Below are 25,366 nucleotides of genomic sequence, written 5' to 3' on the forward strand. Positions count from 1 at the left end.
CAAGGCAGCTGATTGAATGAGAGGCCTCAAACTGATCTGATCTGATTGATTTGAATGCATTTCCTTTGAACGGAAACACACATTGGAAGCATGACACCATCCGCCTAAACAGTTTCAGGATCACATAGGAACATATGTCTTGTTTCTTCAGAGCACTTTTCTTCTCACTAGATGGCAATATATACCAACAATGATACTAGCTTCCTTGCCAGGGGCTTAACAGACCCCTCTTGGCTGTGACCAGGTTCTGACAGGGCTGGAAAAATCAATCAGTTGGGAGAAGGACTGTTAGTGCTAAATCCCATTAACTATTTAAATCTGCAGAAGCTTTCCCTTAACCCTGAATCCAAGTTCTGAAGAGCTTATGTCTTGGCTTAGATACTCTATTCACTGAACTCTCTCATTATTTGTCTTTCCTGTCCTCTTTGGCTTTCTTGGAAGATTTGTCTCAGTGAAATAAAAATCTCTGTTTTGATCTGTCCAGGGGAAAATAAATAATGTACTTAGTGAATATCTGACCCAAGTTATGTTTATTTTACTTTACTCTGCTATCTTGCATGTCTGCTCTGCCCAGAATGGAGTTCCAATGAATTGAGCGACGCTGACTCCTAAATGCATGGTTGCAGAAGTGCCGCCTCAATGCGCCATTGGAGAATTGGTTCAACTTCTCCGGGACAGTCGTAGCCAAGAACGTGGACAATCCTTTTGACCAAGTGCCTTAAGGAACAGTCTGAACATACTGTAGATCATGTGAATTCTAAAACAGGGTAGACTAGGTTCCAATGGGGCTGGATACTTTTTGGTCAATTTGATGTGAAAACCCAGCCATCATCCTAACATACTGTATGAATATGGTTTATTTGCTTGGCCGTTTCTGTGAATTTGGACTTAGCATAGTGGGTGAACCTGGCCAATGTGTCCTCTAACAAGAATTACATATGAGAGAGAAGACAGAAGGCTATGGAATCAGCTGTAGTAACCTGCATTTTTGATTTCATTCAAATTTTATTCCATTCCTTTTCCCCTGACAGTATGCTTACTCAAAGATCAGAGTAACCAAATAAACAACCCACACACTGTATATTGGTGCCCCAGAAGACTTAATCTATTCTTTCCCCCACATTTTTTTCCAAGTGCCATATATGTACCCACCTTTCTACTCAGCTTGTAGTATGATTCCCACTTCTTTTGAAAAACCACATTTGTCTCTCCTCATTCTCTTTCCCCCTTTTTCTATCAATGTCAAAGTATTTTGCTACTGGTGTTGTAATGGGCTTGATTCTGATTAGCAAGGCTGTTGCTGTCCCTAACGCCAGTCTCATCCGTTTGGTACACTGGATACAGTCCAGTGAGAAATTATTCCCTTCGGTTTTGCAATCTTCCCTTCCATTTCAGTGAGGGCCACTTTAGCAGCAACCAGAGGACCAGATTGCCCATCCCTGTCCTAGGGGCTTCTACAGCGACTTCCAGTTCTGTCTGTTCCCATCACTGTCATACTGTCCAGCACTTAATGCTTGAAGTGGCAACCTTGCCATATGGAAGGGTTTCCATGGCCCGTTTTCCCCATTCTTTGGCTGGGCTGTTGATGTTTTTTTCAGCTGTGACCAGCGATGTAGGAATCTTTATAAAGAACCATATTCTCAGACAAGGACCTAACTTTGTGCAGAGTGGAGAAAGGATGAGGGGCAACTCTCTAGGGTTTGTTGCGGCTGTTCTCCCCTTCTTCCCCCCCACCCCCAAAGTCCTTGGGGCTCTAGCCTGAGTCACCCTGTTGCCTTAGGGTATGAGTCACTGGCTCAGCTCTGAAATTGTTGACCCAGATTTTAAGTTCCCAGCAAATATTTACAGCTGTAGCTGGAGTAACATCCCTCAGCCCCCGGGCTGGAACCAGCCCATCCTTCCTGCTGGCCTGGACTTTATGGCTGCTTTTCTATGCAAAAGCTGAGTGGGGCCTCTGTCTGGGAAGGAACACTGCTAAACAGTGTTAAACAGGCTCCATTTGAAAACAGGCTGCCATGATGTTTTGATTGGATCAAGTATCACAAAAATGGAGCATCTTGCCTCAAATTGGCCAACCTGGAGTGGCAAGGATGAAATCTTCAGGGAGTCTAGCTTTTTCTGTCGTATCTAGCAAATGTACCCAGCAAAACAGAGAAGTGACTGGAATAGATTCCAACTATCCATCTGGGGACCTGCTCTCTGATCTGAGGAAAGTTCATTCATCAGTGGTCCTGCTTTGCAAGAGGAACACTGCATCAGATGTTTGGCCTTCAGGTTTTCCCCTTTCTTTGCCTGTGGCCCTGATCTTTGGCCTCAAACAACTGCCTGACCTGTAAGTATTAAGCTGGAAAAGCCTGACAAGCCTTAGGAACAAGGGATGAGAAAAATGTAAATGCCTGTATTATAGGGCAGCTGCTTAATCACACAGGAGCAGAGTCAATGTATCTATCATCTCTCTCTGTTTATTACAAGATCTCCAGTAGTGACTTGAAACATCTTCTAGAGTTGTCCAACTATTGTGCCAATGTAACCACAATGAGGATAGGCTTCATATCCCTTCAAACCATGACTGGATGATGCTAGAAGACACTCTAAGCCATTAATGGGGAAATTAGTATATTTGTGTATGTATTTGTGCTTCTGTCCCACCATGTGATCTTACTGCCATGGGCCTTTCTTTCTCTAGTGGTTCATGGTCATGAATTTCACCCCATGTGGTTCTTAATTCTGAAGCAGGTAAGAGTTTTGTAGTGTCTTGGGATACATTGACAAGAAGCTTGTGTGGGGAAATCCCCAAGACTGGATGAACACTCAAAGTTTGAAGGACGTTCAACCTTAGGAACAAAGCTAGAGATGCTCTAGGTCATAGCACCAATGTCCCATGACACCAGTATGCTTTCAAATAATGGTATCAGATGTGTTGATTGACAGAAGCAAGAAAGAAGCACTAAAGGGTAAAAAGATTTGGTCAGTTAAGAGATTGGTAGAGGTAACGCCCAGAGTTGCTCTTTGAGTGTAACGCCCAGAGTTGCTCTTTGAGTGAGATGGGTGGTGACGAAATAAATAAATAAATAATGGAGAAAGGTCTGGGTGATCTCTGGATCAGTCTCTGAAGCTCAGCATGGCTGAGTGGTGTCTGGTGCTTCAACCCCGTCTTCCTTTGCTTGCCTTGACAGATGTTCCATCCCGAGGAAGCAGAGGAACGCAGAGGAGGAGGAGAGAGCTGCATTGCATAGCTTTCATTACCCTGCTTTCTCAAGTCCTGTGTCCCAACACGCCTGGATTCCCAGGGGCCTTTCTCGGTCTGCAAGGCTGAATACTAATTAACGCTCCACTTCTACTGCTACTGAATCTAAGCTCTGAGGGAGCCCTGCAGAAAAGCACACTTATTCCCTACCCCTCTTCAAAACTTTGATGTGCATATCCTTGGGTACTGCAGGCACAATGAGAGTATCAGTGCTGATGCTGTGATGGCCTTGCAACTATAGCCGTCACCCTCTGCAGTCGGCAAAATCTCCATTAATACATAGCCTGAAGCTGAAATCTGTGCTCATGAATACAGTTTGGAGTCCTCTTTCTGCCCTGGAACTTATTCATTACTGTCCAGCTGTACTGGGATACCTGGGAAACATTTACACATTATCCTTACTGAAGAAAGGAAATGCCTTAGGCCAAGTTAGGCCATTGGAGCATCTAGGTCAGAATTGTCTGCACAGAGTTTCAGTGGCTCTCTAAAAAGGAGAAACAGATGCCATGAACTGAGCCTTCTGCATGTCAAACACAAAGTCTCCATTGTAGGGAGGCTCTATGGACTGGGAGAGTGCTATTGTGGGCATGCATGCATCTCCAGAGAGAAAAAGAGACTGTATCGTGGAAGCTCTGGATCGGTCAACACTCTGAAAGATGTTATCTGCTGGCAGGTACGAAAAATCTGTGGCTTGCCAGATCTTGTTGAAATATCATTGCCAGTCCCTTCAATTAGGAGGAATGCGATGAAAAGGGGTGTCAGGGACTGTTTGGGTATGGTGGCGTGTGTGGTGGAAGGGATAGAGAGAGGGACAAAGTAATGAAGGAAGGAAGAGAAATGAAAAATTTGAAAGGTCAAGTACAGATTTAAACAAGAGGTAGGTTTTTCAAGGATTTGGGGGTATATCCCAGACTCTGGTTTTGAAGTCATAGCATCCAGCCATGAGATATTTTAGTGATGGGGTAAATGTATTTTAAAATATGACAAAATGAGAAAGGGAGGGGGAAGGAGGAAGTAGAAGGTGAACACAACTGAATCTGGATTCTGGGAATGATAGATGGCAGAACACCCAAGGCCTTGGAGGAGGCTTAAGGCCTTATTTCACCAATGAGGTACCCTTGAATACCGGAAAGGCCCAAACCAGCCTTTCTCAACCTTCTGACCCTGGAGGAACCCTTGAAACATTTTTCAGGCCTCGGGGAACCCCTGAACATTAAGTCTCAAATATAGGCCAGAAGTTACAAAATTATTATATGTTTCATGGGTAGGCCTGTAAGTATGCATGAACAGTGTTCTTAAACTCAGAATAAAGAATGAAACTTACCTCCTTAATGTGAAGTTGCCCGAATTTGAAATATTTTTTTTAACAAATCTTGATCTCCCTAGTGACCTCTCGTGCTACCCTAGGGCTCCACGGAACCCTGGTTGAGGAACCCTGGCCCAAACAGAAGTGAGGCTTGCAACGGGTCACGGCGACCTCACCGAGGCCAAACTCTGTGGAGCAGAGCACAGCAAGTTCTGCTGCCAGTCGCCCCACAGGACGAAGCCCGAGCCTGGATTGCGTGCGGGGCTGCTACTAACGGGTGCCACGGGAAAGGCCGGAAGCCAGGCCTTCCAGAAAAGGCCCGCATCTGCCTCGCCACAAGCTCGCCCCAGCCCGGGCAGTGGGTCTGCAGGGCTGGCTGCCCCCGTTCCGGGAAGCCCCTTCGCCGCCCGCCCGGGGCTGCCTGAGCGCCGCGGCTTGCCTGAGCGTGCGAGCGGGGGAGGGGGGAGGAGCAGGGCGGGGCCAGGCGGCTCTCTCGGCTCGGCGCTGGCTGCGAGCCCCCCTGCTAGAGAGGGAGAGAGCGCACGCGAGGCAGAGCCCAGGCGCGGCTCGAGGATGGCGGCGAGCCCCGCGGGACTCCGGGGCCACCTGATCTGCTTCCTGGCCCTCCTGTTGCGAGAACTTCCCCGGGCGAGGGCAGGTAACGCCGGCTGGGCTCCGGAGAGGGGGCAGTTCGGGGAGGGTGTGCTCTGGGACGGGGGCGACCGTCGAGCGCCCTCCAGACAGCGCCTAGCACAGAGGGCGGAGGTTTAGCGGACTAAACAAACAGCGATGGTCCTTTGGGCAGCCCAGATTTTTTTGGGGGGGGGATTGCTGCTGCTGCTGCTTAGAAGCGGTTCTCAAGCCTCGAGAGTGACCTCCCTTGGTATTTGACAGCTCCCCGCCCATCACCTGTTCCACAGGTAGAGCGCAAAAAGCCTTCCGCATTGTGTTCCCACAACAAACTGAGGGACAGAATAAAACGGAACCTAACAAGGTTAACACAAGTGTTTCTCAACCTTGGTGACTAAAAGATGCGTGGACTTCAACTCCCAGGATTCCCCAACCCCTTACTGGCTGGGGAATTCTGGGAGTTGAAGTCCACACATCTTGAAGTCACCAAGGTTGAGAAACACTGATTAACACCAACTCAGCTCAGTGCTTTAGGTGAATGTATCTGCAGGTGTGGGAAGGAACTTCATTAACCTGGTTGAAGCAATGGACTAGTGGGTTCTTGGCATTCACCTCACAAATTCATTGGGAACCAAGAAGTAGCTGCTTCTTTCAGGGGATGTTTAATAGGTCCTGGCTTGTTTAGGACAAAAAAGGAGGCGCCACCTGCTTTAGAAGCCATCCCCCCCATTATATATACCTTTTGCAGGCTTCTGTGACCCCCCTCAAAGGAAGCTCCATCACTTGATGATAACGGTGATAAAAATAACATTTTTTTTAAATTGAAAGAGTCTAATCCATTTTTTAAAACAAAGCTACTGCAGTTAACAAAAAAGGATATTGTTTTTAACACAGATGCTTGTCAAAGCAGCTGGGGAGTAACCACACTGACTTTCACTACTTCCCCCACAACTTAAGATGCTGTCTCCTGAGAAATGGGTGTAAGGAACACCTAAAAACAAAGAAAATATACTTCTTGTTTCAATGATATTTTTTATTCATTTGCAAAGTTATGTGGCAGGGTGATTAACTGATATGATGAATAGGTTACAATTTAAACAATATGCAGTCCTAGTATTACAGTATCTCAGTTTGCCAATGTCTACTTCATAGGATCACATGTTGAAAATTTGTTATTAAATGTTACTCTATCTGTGGTAGATTTAAACTAACTTCATACCCTTAACAGCAAATAGAAGAAATGGCAGTAGTCTCTGTGGATTAATCATAAATAAAAGGTTGTTATCTTGTGTGTGCGTGTGTGTTTGTGATGGGGGTAGCTTGTAATTCTTTGCCCGTACTGAAGGCTACAAATGAGACCTGTCCCCATGTGGTTTTGTCCCTTTCATAACGCCAACCTATCCATCGTGTCATCTTCTAAAATATTCTGTTCATTAGCTTCTCACAGCCAATTATCATAGAGTGTTTTGATGCCACTGATCTCATTGGGCTACTTTAAGAACTTTCTCCCTTCCCAGTTCTTTTGTTTTTTGGCAAATCTAGGCTTCCCCCAAGCTTAGAGATACATTTTCCCTTTTTATTGGTAGTATAAAAGAATCTACACTTGGAGAATAAGTTCACAGTTAGGATATCATGTTACAGATCCTGGTTTTTAAAAAGCAGTCTCAGATTAAAACTTCTCTAAAACCATTTCCCAGAAGAAGGCATCTTTAGATAACACTGGTTCAGAAAAAAAGTGTGAATCAACAATAATACATTTATCCAGAAGCAGAAACATCTTGGATAAAGTATTAGATATTTCAGGCACATATCATGTCCCAGAAATTTAAAGAATGCTTCTATAAGATGCTTTTACAGAATCGTATCACTACCTCAGCCATACTTCAAATCTGTCTTCGGAAAGACTGCTGTGAGCTACAGGCCTGAAGGCTCCTTTACGTTATATTGTTTCTGAACTACTGGCTCTTACAATGTTATTTGTGGCACTTTAAAAACTTACTTAAAAACTGCTGTATGTACAGAAATATGCCATGGAGAACTTTAAACAGATATCTTGCAGAATTTTACCTGAGAGAACAGTGTTCCAAAACTTGCAATTCTCCAAACAAAGACTTGTAATTGACCATTGTAACTTAAGTGTGTTCTGGTCTTAGAAATCCAAGAATCTTGGAAAACGGGCATGGCGGCTGACATGCCAACCAACCATGCCCTTTTCCCAAAATTCTTCATCTAGTTTTCTTTACCCCCAGTGAAAGTGAAATCTCCTTCCAATGAAGTGCAAATCCCATTGATTTCATGGACACATCTTCGTTCTTTACTTGGCAACAGTATGGAAGTGATTTGCCATAGTTGCCTTCTGATTTTTTTTTTACCTCCTCATCCAGCTAACAGCCCTGAAATTCCCAGGTGAACCCCCATCCAAATACTAACCAGGGCTGACCCTATTTAACTTCTGAGATCAGCAAGATTGGCTAGGTGCTGTCTCCTCCCGAACTCAATGGCCACTGAGTGTGCTCAGTTCTTAAATAGCTTATTAAGAGTTCCCCCAAACCTTCTGTTTCATTGCTTTTGTGGGTGTTCTTTTGCTTGTGTAAGGATCTACACTTAGACAGCTGAATTGGTTGAATTCCCATACAGTATAAAACTGTATTCTAGAAGAGCAGCTGAATTTATTGCACAAATCGACATACCTTAAAGAATAACACATTTATTGCAGGATACCTTTTGTGGACTACAGCCCACTTCAACTGGAATTTACCATGTACTCTAGTACTTAATTCTCTGAGTCTCCATCCTGTCTCCATCTTTGGACCACCATATCCTCTATGAGGCCTTCCTCTTGATACCACTGCCATTACAGGTGAGGCAGGTAGTTGCTCACAGCAGGATCTTCCTGGTCAGGAGAAAGGGCAGGGGGCTGTGCACCTTGATGTGGCCCTTCAAACTTAAGTCCTCAGTGAGTCCAAAACCATATTGCCACCTCTCTGGGGTTTTGTTCCAGTGCTGCTCCTCTGCCAGTCATTCATCCCATCCACTCAGGCATATATTCTGGATAGGGAATGATTATGGATGGGAACTGAGCTGCCAGTCTTCAGTTCTTAATGAATTGCTGTATTAAATCCCCCCTTTGAGGAAATCTGAGACAGGAACTCTTTGCAATGAATCAGAAGCAAATAGTGGCTGAGCTCCTGTCTGGAAGTGTTGCTGCTCAGTTGAGTAAGGAACTCCAAGAAGGCATGAGGGGTGACTGATGATAGCAGCAGCAAGCTGAGATCCAGTTTGATGGGGCAGGGGTTGCTCCATTATGCTGATGCAGCTCTACTGAAGCTGGATATTGGATCTGATGGAATCCACCCCCCTCCCCCCCAGGCTTGGACTACTCTTCCCTGGAAGCATCAGCTTAAATCTGTATTGTTTACACAGGCATCTGAAGAGAAGCCATAAGGGAATTGTTACCCTGCCCTCTTATTTTTAATCTGCTGCTTAATTCTGCTGAAGCTCTATCCTTCTGTATGTTTGTTTTACTTCACTGTTGTTTTTTCCCCTCCTTAAGTGTAGTCTCTGTTCCATTTTTTTGTTTTTTTCTTTCTGAGTTGTGTTTTTCTCCGTTCCCACATCAGCTGCTGTGTTTTGAAGAAGCAGGGAGGAACCATGGTTTCAGTGAAATGCAGTAAATTGGAAACAGGGAACAAACTCATAAAAACCTCATATTCCTCTCTTAGATCTCACTTATTTATGTGTGTGTGTGTATTCTTCAGTTTCAGTATCAACTTCAGTGTAGTTATATCAACTGGATCTTTTTCCTATTAAACAGTATCTAGAGTATCAAATAAGGTTTTGAAAAAAACACTGTATTGTTGCAATAGCTCTCAAGAATGAATGCGTCCCGGTACAGTATTGATGCTTCTTTCCATCATGCTACTTAAGAACTGTCTCTTATGTTGTTTCTTATTTTTCAAACCTCTTGCCAGAGTGGCTTATGTTAGCAACTCAAAAGCATCAAAAATAACATACTAGAGCAGAGGTAGATTACCTGGTGGCTTCTGGGTATTTGGCTATAACTCCCATGATCCCTGACCAAGCCTGGACTCTTTTGGACATTCAGACTCTTCTTTAAAGTCTTCAGCTGGGGACCACAAATGTGCAAATCAAACAAATGTACATGCATTAATCTTTTCTTCCCATTGCTGCTTTGGCTCTTCAAAGTTTAATTCTTTTTTATTATCTACTCTCTGTGCACACACCCATTCACAATGGGACATTCCTGGCAGGAGCGCTTTTCCAGGGAAGCTGGCAAAACAACAACATTAACAACAACAAAAATAGTTTGACTGAAAACAAATGAAAGATACAGAGCTGCTAATTCAGGCTCCCTGGTCTCTGTCATTCTCTAATTTATTGATTCCCCTTTTTCTCAGGATTCAAAAGGATCGTACCTTGCCAGCTGTTCCTTTCTTTAATCCAGGATTACCTAATCCTGGATCAGGTGCAAAACAATGGCTCAAGAAGAGAATGTAGGATTAAGAGACAAACTGCCTCTGAGCATGTATTCAGCCCAGGAATTGTTTGTCAGCTCTGGAGTTGAAAATCAAACACTGCTGTAATCCTTACAGACTCATTTATATCCAACTTCTGTTTTCTGCATCAGATATCCAGAGGAAAAATTCTGGAGAACTTTAAAGCTTAGACTCCCCTTTATATAGTTTATATATATATATATACACCTCTGCACATACACAAAGAATATATTCCTTATGGAAAAAGAAATACACACACACACACATTTTCCTTGTGGACCAGTATATGTTTGCTTGACATGTACTGCTTCTGTTCTGCATTGAGCTTTTTGATTTTAGCATTAGATTTAGATGGGAAGGGCAGGGTTCTTTGTCATCGTTCAGACCAGCTGACTTACTGCAAATCAGTAAGAGGTTTTGTAGTGGATCAGCTACTTCTGACTCTCCATCCCTGCTTTAAAGATTCCCTTCTTTCACTTGTTAAAAATGGGGATCTCAGCCTCTAATAAGTGCCTGGGTGGGAAGAGGGAGTGGGAGATGAAAAATGGCTACTGTATATGATGTCATGAAATTATTGGATGGCTTGGTCCTCAATCAGAATGGGACAGTCCCTCACACACTGTTCTCTTTACATTTAATCCAAAGCTAAGCATTATCAGTAGAACAGAGGCCCCAAATGCAGAAGCCCAAGGCAGTTCTTCAACTTCATTCCAGGTTGCCAGAGACTTGTTCAGGCATGGCTGGGAGAAAAACCAGGGGTCTTTCAGGCAGATGAGCTCAGTGCCTGCACCTGAAATGCCACAGGGAAAAGAGATGACAGCTAGACATGCTTTATGTACATACACGCAGTAACAAACCCAAGGACATCAAATAATGGTCAAGATCAGAGTTCTGAATCTTCATGTGCTCCTCCATTCTCTTTCTGAGGGATGTCTCTCACTATCATTAACTGGGCTGAGTAAAATGTGGTTAAATGCTCGTGGGCATATGTGCTGTGTGAGCATAATAACCTTCATCAACTTAGTATCTGGCTGGGCTTCAAGTCCCATCATCCCTAGCCAATATGTTCAATGACATATAGGAAACACAGACCAACAAATACAGAGGGCATCAGGTTAAGGAATTGTGATATATATGAATGCTATGCAGTAAATCCCCAGTTCTCTGGACTTCCATTCTGCAGATCTCAGGTGCAACGGACAAAACTTTTCCTGAGACCATCCCAAAACAAGGGACAAGGTCTACTATTTCAAACAGTTCAGACCATTGACATGAATTATGTGATTTGCTTCATTATGTAATTGGTGTTTTTATTTCCTTTGTGTCCATTGATTCATGTAATGTAAAAACATAATTTATGTAAATTTGGATTTAATGACTATCCCCCAAATGGTCTGTTAAATTCAGGTTTGCTGTATATGGAGTTCTAGGGGAATGACTCTCCATGTTCAGATGTCGCAATCCATCTGTTCAGACAGCAGTGCAGGGATTATTTGCCCTGGTGAACTAGGACGCCTCTGCCCCAGGGTTGGGAAGGGCGAGGCAGAAGATCTGTTGTCTGGGGTAACTTCAAAGGTAGTTGAAAATCCTCACCCATCACCCACAGGATATCTTTTTAATTACACATTCCAATTCTGGGGAAGTGACCATTATATTAAACACTGAGATCTGGGAACAATCAAAACCTTTCAGTTCTCTCTCTATATTTGTGTGTATGTTTCTATTTTACATTTTGCTGCCCTACTGTTGCAGCGAGACTTTGTATGGCCATCTGTTCAAATTAGGATTTGTACTCCCATCCACACCCCTTGTTTTACCATGATCTATTTGTGGAAAAGTAATCTGTCAATATGGTGAGCTTGTCAGTTCAGAATGAATTAGGTGATGTGATCTCTGATTTAAGGTTTACAGAATGCAGTGTCTGTTCCCTCCAACATAAAAATGCAGATTGGTTAAACTGCCTATTTTTTGGAAGATGCATGATAATGTTATTATGGTAACTCCCTGTTTGGTTTATTGTGTGCATTTGGCTGTTGTTCTCTGTAACTGCATCTTTATGAAAGCAATAAAAGAAGGTATTATTGTTGTTGCAACTTATGAGTTATTAATACCGTACTCTGAACCAAAGAACTGTTATCCACAAATGTTGTCTCTAAGAAGGGTATAAAATAATCTGTCATATGATTGTTGCTAGTCCACATGGATTAGCAGGATTGCTGGAGAGGGGGAAAGGAGTTATTATGTCTCCTTAATATTTATTTTATAGAATGTTTTTAATTCTCTGTCATGTGCACCAGAGCTGGCAACACATGCAGTATGAAGCACCATCAGCCCCATTTTTGCAACGTCTAGATCTCCCAAGATTACACTATTGAAATTTGGTATCAAATCATATTGAACAATGTCAATATAATTTCCCACTGATTTTCAAAGGGTATTAAAGGAAAATAGGTGTATTAACACAGTAGAAGTTTAAAATCCCATCCAAAAACCCTGAAGGGGAGGGTTAAAGTGCCCCCCAAGTCCCTTTCCTTTTCCTCTAATGACTTCATAACATCAGTGCTCCACCCACTGCAGTTCTTGGCAGCCAATTAAAAAAAAATGCAGCCCCTGATTGCAAAAAAGATGGCCTGCCTTTGACTTCAAGGATAGTTTGCAACATATTAAAACAATAAAATAGCATTGACAGCAATTACAAATCAAGCAGCAATAAAACAGTATTTAAGAGTAAAAACAATGAAATGGAAAGGGTTTGCCAAAAGTAATTACCTAAAAAGCCTGGGAGAATGAAAAACCCACCCACCCACCTAAACTTTGCTTTAAAAAGGTTTGCCTGAGACAAGCACAATAGGGAGGAGTTGTACTTTTTTGACGATTGGGGTAGACAGTTTTTTTTTTTTTGGTAGGGGAGGGCACTACTTTTTAAAAAGATTTTTGAAAGCTGGTGATGTTTGTTAGTGATCCAGTGATATCATTGGAATCCATGGGGTTAAAATTTTCTGCCTATGCAGTTTTTAGGGACTTAAGTTTTGTTTTTATTATGGTTTTTTGTTGGTTTTTACAGAAAAACACATTGTGCAATCTGTGTGTGTGTTTGTGTGTGTGTGAGAGATTATTTTATCAAGCATTAACATTTTGGCAACATAACCCTGAAGAGCTCTCAGAAGCTGTAAGAAGGGGCTGGGAGCCCAGGAAGCACATTTTCTGCTTTAGAAGATGTCACCTCTGTGGCACAATAAAGTTGATGGAACCATTTTGCTATATCAGTTGTGGAAAGTTGAAAAGGATGTGCAAAGTGGCCACTCAGTGAGGTGCTTTATGCCCTGGGAGCTGTGCAGTTTTACTCCCTGCAGGTTCAATGTGAATTCAGTTTATCTGATAAAGGTGCTTCATGTGGCTTCAGAGTTGCGTCTAGCAAGTCCATTGCAAACAAAGCATCAGAAGAGGCCCCTGTTCACGTATTGCATATGCACAGCATCCTCTTCTGGCAGTTCCAGTGAGATGACTGAAGCATTGGAAAAGGTTCCTGGGCATGCACAGAAGCCTCTTCTGACTAATGGACCTGCTGGTGGAGACAGTCAGATCAGGCAAAATGAAAACATCCAATCACTTTGCCTTTAGAAGCTGGGAAGAACAGGAGACCTTTGCATAGGCCTATTATATAATGGATCATGTTTCTGATATGTAATATTGCAGAGTAATGATATGTAATGTTATTTAATAGTGTAGTTTGGAGACTCCCTGGTTGTGTTGGAAAGCACTAGCAGAGATCTGCATAATGATAGGGGAAGAAGCTAGCTCAGATTCATTCATCTATATACAGCACAAATTAAAACGAAAAAAAGGAATGTTGTTGCACTTCAACTCTGAGATCATTGTGACTCATGGAAAAAAATCATCTGGAAGCCTTCAAATGTGTATAAAAGGAATTTGATGTAGAATTTAACATCTTGAATATGTTTGTTTTCAATTAAATGAAGCAAATTTCTAGCTGTTTTGATAGCAAAGAAAGCTTGCAAATATGTAGGCAGCAGCTCCTAAAGACCTTCTCCAAAACTGGAGAAGAGCTAGAGAGAGAATGGGACTACCAATCGAAGCGAATGGGACTATGAAGGGCTTCTGGTGAGATTGATTGTTTGATTGATTGTGCCATCAAGTTGTTTTCGACTCCTAGTGACCAAATAGAAACATTTTTTTCCATCTCTCTGGTGAGAACTAATGGGGAAAAGGCTGAGCTGTGAACTGGGAAGTCAAAGTTCAATTCGTTTCTGAGCTTTGATGTGGTTTCTTTGCCATAGGCAAACTACTTTCTCCCAGTCTTTCTTGCCACCTCTGTGAATGGGAATAGTAATAGAGATCTTACCCATGCAAGGTATTATGAAACAGTAAGGATTCATATCCCACCTTTCCACCCAGGAACTCAAGGTGCTGCACTTGACTAACCCTGCTTCTCCTTTTAACTGGCTAGTAAGTTAGGCTAATAAGTAAGTTAGGCTGAGGAGAATACCTGGTCCAAGGCCAAGGTTAATTGTCCTGTGAGGACATTTAATGCTTGGTTTCCCTAGTCCTAGTGCAACTGCGTTATCCACAGTAGCTATCGTTTTTGGTTTTGTTCCTGTTTCTGCTAGGAGGAAAGAAATGCTTTAGCCCTTCAGCATGGCATGATTGACTTGTATGGGAGAATGTGTATTTCACATTCACCAGCCTCTTGTATGTCTGGAGCATCTGTCAAATTTTAACAACTGCAGAAAATTAACTTCTCTCCAAAATCTTAAAGATTTTTCAGGCCTTAGTGTTGGTGGAGGGCTTCTCTGAAATATCAGCTGAAATTTGACCTGAGCTGGTTTTTTTTGAAGGGGCAAATTATTAAGTAGTTACTCAGTTACTTTAACATTTCCCTTACCACCCCTCTTATTAGTACTGTTTTCCTGGCTCCTCTGCATCTGCAGCATCCCAGCTCTTTCTGCTTCCTCTCTATATATTTTTCATTCTTACTGACATTTCAGCCATGTTTGGAAAGGGCAGAAACATAAATTAGGAAAAATGTAAGGCAGTACTTTGCATTATTGACTCCTTTTTCTCTTCCTCTTCCCCCTCTTCCTCTTCTTTCTTCTTCTCTAAAAATACCAAAATATATTTCTGTGCTTGTTTTGGTTCATTGTATACAAAGCTGTGGTCAAGAACAAGGGTTGGGCAGGCAGCTTGGAATCAAGAATTTACACAGCTGTCTGCCTTCTGTTATTTGGCCTAATTCTGGGATAGCTAATACTAATAAACATGCCTTCAGCTGCAGCTTCTTTTAGGACATCAAGCCAAATGCTGGATCTGCATTTTCATGCCACTTGGGATAACAAGGCAGCTATGTGCTGGTAAGACAGGGCTGTAAATTTGACATGGCAATACTTGCCAGTACTGCATAGACACATCCAAACTGGTGCTCAGCTTCTAAGCAACATCATCTCTGCCCTAAACTGGCTCAGACCATTGGCTCAGGATTACCTGTACACAAATGTTTGGGCTGAGGGCTAGACTCAGTGTTAGAAAGCATAATGCTTTAATCACATTAAAAATACAACTTGTTGATAACTTTTGTGGGGCTGTGGAAGCTACAGCTAGACTGAGAGAAGGTTAAAATGTAACTGTGGTTTTGTGCCCTTCTGTGTAATTTTGGACAGGCTTCTTTTTCAGCCATACCAGGAAATTCATGGGACTGAATTTGGAACATCTAGCCCATAAGGTATATGCTTTGCTCTGTTTTCCTCCAGCTATCTACCACTTGAAATTAAGTCATGAAGTGATCTGATTATAGAGCTCTGGGGAAAAAAAACACATTTCTTAGTTCTATGACATGGTGAAATATTTTATATTTGAAAAATGCTAATGTGACTTTCATACTTTATCACACTGAAATACCTGCCTATGTTGTTCTTCCAAGCATTTGCGGAGGACAAATCAGCTTTCTGAGTCAGTATTCCACCTGCTCCAGATTTAATGAAGATTCCCTTGGGCTGTACTGCATGTGGTTCAGCACCATGGACAGGTCATCTGGGAGGGCACCTGTGCCTATAACAATAGGTGGTGCAGTTTTGACATCATTGGCTCAGGGGTTGCCCTGGAATTTCTCTTTTACAGCTGGGAATGGAAAATCCAGATTTTGGCAGGTAGTGTCGATGAGTCAAGGGTGACATACACCCAGCTGTGAACATCTGGCAGGCATGAAGTCTGGCTGGAGCTCTATGGCCCATGAATCCTGTGGAGGAAGGCCTCGCTGCCTGGCTGCTTTTTCTTGCTTCCTTTTCAATAAAGCAGTTACTGCCCTGGCTGGCAGTTAGTATCCTAACAGTCCCTGAAGCAAAGCAGTGGTATTCCTTGCCTGGGCCAGGGGCAGTCTCTAGACTCTTTTTTGGAATGCTGAAAAAATATATATGCTGAACATTAATTTTATTAGCCAAATTGGCTTTAAATGCCTGCAAGCTCTGTTCTGTTATTATGTCTGGGTTTTGCTTCTTGGTATGGATGGTGGGGGAGGGGGAAAGAATGAGAGTAAAATTCCTGGGAGAGGAATCAGGAGAGGTGAGTTGTGGCTTAATGCAGCTTAACAGAGACAGCAAGGTCTCTTCCATTCACCTACCTGGGTTGACAGTCAAGTGGCTCCTTTCATTTTCAACTCTAAGCAGAAACCAGCTATTCTGTATAAATAGGAAGCAAGATGAGAATCTTCCATTGGGCTGTTAAAGGTAAAGGTTTCCCTTGACATTAAGTCCAGTTGTGTCCGACTCTAGGGGGCGGTGCTCATCTCCGTTTCAAAGCCGAAGAGCCGGCATTTGTCCATAGACACTTCCGTGGTCATGTGGCTGGCATGACTGAACGGAACGCCGTTACCTGCCTGCCGAAGTGGTACTATTAATCTACTCACATTTGCATGTTTTCGAACTGCTAGGTTGGCAGGAGCTGGGACTAGCAATGGGAGCTCACCCTGCCAGGCGGATTCAAACCGCTGACCTTCTGATCCGCAAGCTCAGCAGCTCAGCAGTTTAACTGGCAGCGCCCCCGTGTCCCATGTTGCATATTTATTTTGCTACTTTTTAAAGGCTAGATAAAATAAAGTACTAATAGCTCCCATTGTGAAAGTGGTCAGAAGCAGAGCTGGGACACTCATAGAGGTCACCATAAAATCCATCTCTCTCTCTGTCCCTCTTCTTCCCCTTTTTGTCCAGGTACATTAAGGAGTCAACATATGTACCTAGGAGGTGTAGTCTACATGCAGCCCGGTGGTGATACCTACTTCTATCTTCTGATTTCTCTGCATAGTTGGGACCTACTCCACTGCAGAGTTGGCATGTTGGGAAATTAAGCTCAGATTCTGTTACGTTTAATTCAAGCTTAGTTTTTATTGAGATCTGGCAGTGTATGTCCAGGCTGTACCACTTCATGTGATTTTATGCCTCTTCATTTTAATAAAGCCCCTCCCCCAAATAATTTGTGAGTATGATAAAGAGAAAGCTATGTGAGAATGATCCTCCTTCTTGGCTCTTCACAGAAGAAGCTTAAATTATGCTGACCATATACAGGGTAAAGTAGTACAACCCAGGGTTTACCAACTCTGTGAGAAGCAGGCACTCATCTTGTAACTTGATCTTCATTACTGCTTTTGTTTAGCCCTCCATCCTTCGGTACCAGCACATTCAGTTCCCAAGGAAGAGACCCTGCCTTATGGGGTGGGGCCTGGGACTGGCTCGACCTGGGTCAGAACAGGTCAAGCCTGGAACCTAAAGGCGGCCAGAGACCACCCACGGTGCATTTTTTCCAAGTCGTTTGTAGCTCAGGATTTCTTGCTCTGCTCCCAAGCCATAGCTTTGTTATCAAACCTCTCCTGCCCCTTTCCCCAGCTTTGCTTCTGCCCTTCGGTTTGGACCCACATGCTGTTAGCTTAGCCCAGCCCCTTCTCCCTCCTCCATCATTTAACCAACATCAGGGTCAAACTACAGATGGTGCCAAGAGATCTGTGATTAGATCTTACAGCAGAGATAAGATCTTTTTCTCCCTTAGCGTAATACTGAGTACATGGAGAGGAAATGGTGTCTATGCTTTCCCTCCCATATCCCATCCCTTTCCTGATTAAGTTCTATTCCCCCTGTTCCAGTTTGCCCTACAGAAGGGATATGACAGGCACCGAGATTTTATTTTCCTTTTTCTGGTCAGTCTAATAGCAGCCTTGTGGAACAAATGTGATCAAGGAAATGAGGCACATGTGTGTGTGTACAGTTAAATCCCCTTTCTCCTCTGCCATGGTCCTGATGTAAATTTTCCATTTTCCTATGGCTGTTTTTCAGCTTTTTTTCCTCCCCTCATTTAAAGTGTCTGGAGATTTAATAATCTCCCATGATACACAAATCCGAATGAAATCTTCATTGGGCAGCAGGTAGAATTCCTTCCCATTTCATCTTCCACCAGTCAAGAATGTCATGTTGCATCTAATGGGCTACTTTGTTCTTTTTCCTCCCTTCTGAGGAATTTCCATGTGATGAACTTTTTGTACTTCTGCAAATCTTAAGGTCTGAATATCCTTCCTTACTGTGTATATATTCTGCTATTTTGAGTAGTTCAGGCTTATCGCTCAGAGAATGCATTCGCTCTGCTGAATTTGTCCTTTGCCCTCCTTTCAGGGAGCTCAGAGTTCCATAGATGGGGTTAATTCCTCACGGATGAAAGGTACAGTATTTGCCCAGGGCCAGAGCATGATGCCTGATTTCTTGAATCCATACCAAGTATAATTTCTGGCTCTCTAGCAACCTCCCCAAATGTTGAGGGTATAGTATACCTCTGTAGGAGAGCACGTGTCTTGCATTCGAACACTTTGAATGTATGATCCCTGGCATGTTGATTGAATAGGACCATGAGATACCAAAAATTTCACAGAACCCAGAAAACTGCTGCCAGTCACATTAGGTAATAGTGGGCTCAATGAACAAAGATTCTGAGCAAATTTAAGGTAACTTTCTGTGTTCCTAATAACCATTAGCTGTTTTTATTTATCCAGCAATATTTCATTTCTTTTTTCAGTTTCTTTGTCTCATTCTCTCAAGGGCTTTCATCATATCCTATTTTTTCAACAGTCAATTCTGCAAGTCAATTCTTACTGCACAGAGAAGTATTTCTTTGTCTGAAACTTTCTGTTGATTAATATTGCATATATAACACTAAAATATCTTAAAAGCACTTCACATACATGATCTTCCTGATGGTTAGCCACTATGCTCCATCAACCCTTAATATATTTTCCCCAATATACTGTATGCTTACAGAACTTGTTACTACACCACACATAACTCTTGGTTACAACGTTGTGGGTCTCTTATTCGTTGGAAAGAACTGTAATTTACTTCAGACCATTGTATTAACAGTTACTAGGTCTGTATTCTAATCGTCTAGAGTAATCCTATATTTTAATTATAAAACACTGTGAATGAAACAGTATGATTAAAGTCAAGGCAAAATCAGAATAAATTCAACTAACAATTAAAAGCTCAGTGAAAGAGATGGGCTTTGACCATTTTCTTAAATGCTGTGAAAGCTGGGGCCAAACACACCTAGGGGGATTGCATTCCATAGACTGTGGACCACAAAGGAGAAAGACCTATCCTGCATACTAGATATGTGAGCTTCTGGTAGCAGGGTTTTTTTGAAATGCCTTTCTTGCTGATCTAAGTGTGTTGAAGTAGTCAAGACAAGAAGTACCAAAGGTGTGAATTGCCATCACTAAGACCAGTTCAAGTAGGGTCTCCAAGAGATTCAGAAGAACATGTAATTATGCAACTTCCAAAACTGTAAACATGCATGGACAAGACAGGATCCTAATATGATTCTGGAAAGCATCCAGCGTCAAGGGTAGGTGTGATGGCCAGTGACATGTGGGAAAAGAAGGAAGGAAGATGCTTATCACATTGCTGCTTTAGCAACTTTTCGGATACAATTCAGGGAGATATGCATCTTACCATCCCACCCCACCCATGTTAGACTGTTGGCTTAGTAACCAGTGGATGGGTGGTTGCAGAAGAGCAATAATTACAGCACGTCCCCTGCTTGATCAGTCAAGCTTGATTGCAATAAATTGCAAGTGCTGTGAATGTATCTGTCCTTGGGTGGATCTTTACTTCCCTGTGGAGATGTTCAAACTGTGTATGGTCTCTATGTAGAACTGCTTGTGTGTATATGTGTGTAACAAGTTGGTCTGGTGTGTGCTGACTACACCTGCTGGTTTTATACTTGACTTCCATATGTTTAGAGACTTTTAAGTACAAGTATCTAGATATGTAAACATGATCCCACACAGGGTACCAATTGTGCTGACTTAATACATACTCAGCTAAGTTCCTGATGGAGATGGAAACTTGAATGGATAGAGGTCAGAGGGAAGGCCACACAGTTGTGTGTTTATTTAGTATTCTTTCAGCACAGAGTCCATGTCAAAGGCTTCCTAATCTCTGCCCTTCAAATACTGACTATTGTTCCAGTTCTCTAAAAGCCTGCTTCCTCAGCCTCTCAATCTGTCAGGCTTCACAGCAGGACACAGCAGGAAATCTCAGCTCTTCACACATTTAACCCTTATTCTGCAATTGGCTTAACTTGGTGGACAGCTCTCAGGCACAATTTGGTAAAATTAAGCTCTTTATTGCAGCAAGAATGAAGCTATATGAACACAGATGTTTTGCCCTCTGCAGTGCAAAGAAGTTCAAGACTTTATAGAGGTTTATGCTCCAGAGTTAATATCTAGATTTCACCTCCCACCTTTCCAAATAAATGGTTTCCAAATAATTATCTTGGTAGCCTTAGGCAGCTCAGACATATTTATGTAGCTATCTTCTCTAGCCTGGGAACAGCTGGTTGTTACCTTGCCAGATTCAGCCATTAAAGAATACAAAGAAGTGCAAATTTCTGCAATATTTTTCTCCAAAGTTAAGTTGATGTACATCTGTCTGATATGCAGTAATTACAACAGCAGTTTCTTTTTTCTTTCTATGTTCTAGAATTAGAGATTTTTTTTAAAGTTTAGGATTCCAAACATTCTCAAAAAGCATATGCCATCTATTCAGCGTGAAACAACCTGGTATTTGTGCTTTCAATTTCCCACCAGTCATCTCTGAACTAGTTTTATTTAAATGGCAGCTTTCTTCTGGTATATGCATTCTTTCTCTAAAATGCATCCCCCCCCCACATGTGATCATTTATCTCAGTATACACTTGGGTGAGAAATGGTACAATCTGAGTAAAGAGCTCTTACATCTTTAACATGACATCATCCTTGATCTAAGAAACTGAAAAAAAATGTGTTTTTCAGATTGAAGATGGTCTTGCCACCAGAATCTATGAACACTTGTCTTTCATGACATGTTGCATCTGTGAACATACACTCCTGGACAGCTGGAAGGCTAACCTATCCTGTTAGATATGCTCCTCTTTAGCTTTTGATGTGAAATGTACAACTCTTGGTCAGATGGAAAATAAATTTTCTTCACCTCTCTGTGCTCGGAATACTGGCACACAATGCCTCTATCTCCATTTATTTTCCCATTAGCAGAGTCAAACCACATTAAAGATTAATTTGGCATGCATGAAAGATACAAGCAGAATTCCATTTTGATTCCACCTTGCTGGCTCAAGCAGTGGATTTCTGTGGGAAATCTATCTGCGTAGTCAAATTTTGGTTAGAAACATCAACACTGTCATTCTTTCAATATTTTCATGTGTGTGTTTGTTTGAACCCTCCCTTGTCTTCAAACTGTATGTGTGCTTCATACCCAGTCCCCCAGATAATGGTTTCTCTACCCTCAAAGCTGAAGAAATTGATGGTTTTGCTCATGCCAGGTTGCCAGGAACAATTGGCATACTGGTCATGTTACCCAAGGAGGCTGGATAACATGACTCAGGCATACCTTCCCTGGTTTCCTCTTCTCCACTGCCTGCTGTGGACCAAATTTAGAATACAGAATCAGAGAGTTAGAAGGGCCGTTGAGACCATCAAGTCCAACTCTCTATTTAATACTGGAATCCAAACTGGGCACAGTTCTTAAGGTGAGACGTAACCAATCCAGAATGAAAACGAACAATTATTTCCTGTCTTAGAAACTATATTTTTGTTGATGCGGCCTAATATTCAATTTCCTTTTTTTCAGCCATATCACACTGCTGATTCACAATTCACTTTACAGTCAACAATTATTCCAAAATTATTTTCAGAAATACTACTGCCGAACTAGGTAATCCCCCATCTTATATTTATACGTTTCATCTCTGTTTCTTAAGTGAAGACCTTTGCTTTTGCGTCTATTAAATTTCACTATTTCCAGCCCATTTCTGTTAATATAGCATGGTCATTTTGGTTTTTATTCCTATGTTTTAGGATATTAGCTATCACATCTAATGTTGTGATATCTGCAAATTCCTTTTACTTTTTCATCCAAATCATTAATAAAAGCATTGAAGAGTGCAGGGGGCCCAGGGCTAAATCTTATGGCATCTCATCTGATACTTCATCTTAACTGGGTGAGTGAACATTGATGAGCACTCTGAATAAGGTGTGCAAAGTAGTTACTTAAGTATGGACTCAAAGGCACAATAGTTAGGTAGGTTGCTGATCAAGAAGTCATGGGGTACTTTGTCAAATGCTTGCTGAAATAAAAATATATTTTGTCTTAATGGAGTTTTCCAATAAAATAATGAGTTTAGTCTGGCAAGACCTGTTCTTAACAAATCCACACACATTCTGGTAATTACCACATTGTTTTCAAGGTGGCTTCAGATTTATCTCTGATCGATAAAGAGTTTAAGCTCGTCTTGTTTATTTCCCATATTCTGAGTATTAGTGTTTTCACAACAAAAGCCATGAATTTTATGAGCTAATGTTCTTCCTGATTTTTCATTAAGTAGAATAATAGGCTCCATTAGAGAAGCACACACTTCTTTTTACAGTGCACAAATCTTTATTCAAAGTCCTTAGTTCACGGTTTGCATCTCCAGTGCCCATAGGATTCAGCTTAAAGCTTCTTGATAAAGCTTGTTGTGGTTCAGCAAATACATGTTCCTTCATGGTTGCCTCTGTGAATCATATACATGCTTCCACGTAGAGCTTAGAATTTCAGAATTTTCTAGAGCTTCCAGAAGTGTTGGGCAGGACGTTTTCCCATCAGCGTGTACTCTGTCACTAGGCGGGGCTCTCGCCAAATCCTTCGGTTCATTTGTGACTGCCACAATGTTAGCATAAATTAAATTAATTAATAATTCACTATTTTTCAGAGCCCCGTAGAGTCATTTATCAGGGCACATTGTCTTCTGGTCACAGGGCTTTACCCTTTGGCATTATGCTCTGATGGGCCTTATTTTTCAAAAACCAGCATTGTTGGAGCAGCTACAGATGTGGTAGGTAGGTCTTTCTCTTCACTCACCCTTGTCCACCCATCAAGTTGGATCAGAAACAGATACACCAAGCAGGATTTCAAAAATGCTACTTTATTGTTGTAGGGTATATTAACAGAATCTTGAAAACCTGTCCAAAACCTTCACTGACCCATTTTAAGGGCAACAAGGTCAAGGCAGGGCTGTTTCTTTCTCATATTTTCTCTCTTTCTTTCTCATATTTTCTCTCTTTCCTTCTCATATTTTCAGCTTTCCCAAGGCTGTGCAACCTTCTCAAGGCCAGAGCTAAATTCCTCTGCAGCCCTGCATCAAATAGCCCATCCATTGGTAGTTGATTTCAGACAGTCTTCCCAGAGATGTTCCTTGTTGTCTCCCTTCCAAATGAAACCATGTCCAGAGGGCTTGTTTCTGGGCTTTCTGCATCTACAGTGGTTGGTCCAGCCATGAATATCTCAGCTTCTGAGACTATCTCTGTGACGAAACTCTCCGAGTTACGTTGGGCAATTCCGTGTGAGTCTAGTATATAAACAAACAAGGTAACGAAATCCACTCCTTTTATGCATCACAGTTCCATTGCAAATATGGCATTAATGTGTCTGTCTTCATCCTGGCAATTCCTTTTCCTGGAAGTGGCAACACACTTGGTCAGCTCAGCCGTACTAGAAAGGTTCTGCATGAATAGAAACTGCATTTGTTGATGTCATCTCTTTGAGGTAGTCCAGACAAGAAACCAAAACCATGAGTACAAATACTACCTTTATTGTAAGATTACAGTAACAGAATCTTGCAAGTCTGAAAGCACATCTCCCCTCCCTTGCCTTTATGTTCCAGAGGACTAGGGAGGGTCCCTTCTGAGATGCTTTCTCCCATCCCCTCCCCTGCATTCCACTCCACTTCCGTGGGCTGAGATATCTCTTGCCTGATCCTTCCCTTCGCTGTGGCTCTTCCTTCTGTCTGCCAAGGTTATTCTCACCATTACAGTTGGTGATGACGATCTTCAAATCCCACTTAAGCAACCCCAAGGTCAATCTGTTTGCATCATGGGACAAAGGCAATGCTTAACTGTTTGTAGCAGGGGTCGCCTAAACTCCCAATCTCCCAGTGGTATCTTCCTTTTTTCTAAGAGTCAGTATCTTTCTGTTCATTACCCTGTTAACCAAAGTCATGGCAAAGATCAGCAGGAATTCAGCCAACTGCATTGTCATCACATCTTGCATCAATCAGGAGTCCTCTGCCTTCCTAGCTGACATACTGTAGCCTCCTCTCCACCCATCAGCACCAAGACTTCCATCCAGAGTTTGTTTCACTCCAGCTTACAGCATGGAGGATTTAATTCTATAAGCCTCCTGGACTGAAGTAGAGCAGAAGCTTTCCAAAAAGGCTACGCCACTAAATGGAACTCCTTTAAGGAGGAAAGGAAGAAACAAGCCATTAAGGAGGAATTTGGAGAAGCAATTACACAGACCAGAGATTGAAACAAGCATGAGAAAGAAAATCAAAATAACTCTGCCTTGAATTTGTTTAGTATAAGACAAGGCAAACAAACAGGCTTTCAAGATGCTCTTACTATGCCCTAGAATAATCAAATGGTATTCCTGGAATTCCTGTGGTGTCTGTTTCTTGACTTAGCCTCCCTCAACGGAGAAACAGCAGTTTAATCTCATGCAGTATTAGGTCCATCACAGTTTAGCCCTTGACTTATTCTTCAGTAAAGGTACGCTTTGCAGCCATATTCTCTTTTTCTTCTTCATAAGCAAATTCCTGTTAGCTCACTTTGTTATTTGCTGTGTGAAAATTTGCTGCTTAGATCTCTTCTACAGTCTGCAGGAAACATCAGTCTATGAGCAATCAGCAATTCACAGGACATACCTGAAACTTCAAGTCTTGAAGGTTGCAGCAGATGAATGGCCGTCCATAAATAGGGCAAGATGCAGCCGTCTGTTTCATTGGCATGTACACATTTGGTGAGGGTGGTGGGGGGAAGCAAGAAATGAATCATTTTGGAATAAAAGCCCGCATAAAATAATTTAGCCAGTCACTGTATTTCTGCAGAGGTGTCCTGCATGTTAGAGTTGTAATCCTCTATTCTTTTAATAAACAAAACCTTTCTCATGGAATTAAAGAATTCTGTCCATAAAAGCAAGGGTAGCTGCTCATCTCCCCCCGCTGCCTTCGTCTGGGAGTTCAGAGTTGCAGTGCTGGCCATTGACCTCTCAATGGCTGTTGGCCATTCTCCTCTCAACGGGCTTAGGC

The 25,366-nt window shown here is 42.2% G+C and overlaps 1 protein-coding gene across 2 annotated transcripts in view; it reads left to right on the forward strand.

Moving 5' to 3' along the window:
* The first annotated feature begins 5,062 nt into the window (after window positions 1–5,062).
* The window catches only part of COL5A3 (collagen type V alpha 3 chain), a 125,740-nt gene continuing 105,436 nt past the window's right edge, over window positions 5,063–25,366 (forward strand). For both annotated transcript variants that reach the window (XM_063293983.1, XM_063293985.1), the window contains exon 1: window positions 5,063–5,211. In XM_063293983.1, the coding sequence (XP_063150053.1) occupies window positions 5,127–5,211 (85 nt within the window). In that variant the 5' untranslated portion in view covers window positions 5,063–5,126. The remainder of the gene's footprint in view (window positions 5,212–25,366) is intronic.

Source organism: Candoia aspera, chromosome 2 (genome assembly GCF_035149785.1).
Source record: "Candoia aspera isolate rCanAsp1 chromosome 2, rCanAsp1.hap2, whole genome shotgun sequence".
Classification (NCBI taxonomy): domain Eukaryota; kingdom Metazoa; phylum Chordata; class Lepidosauria; order Squamata; family Boidae; genus Candoia; species Candoia aspera.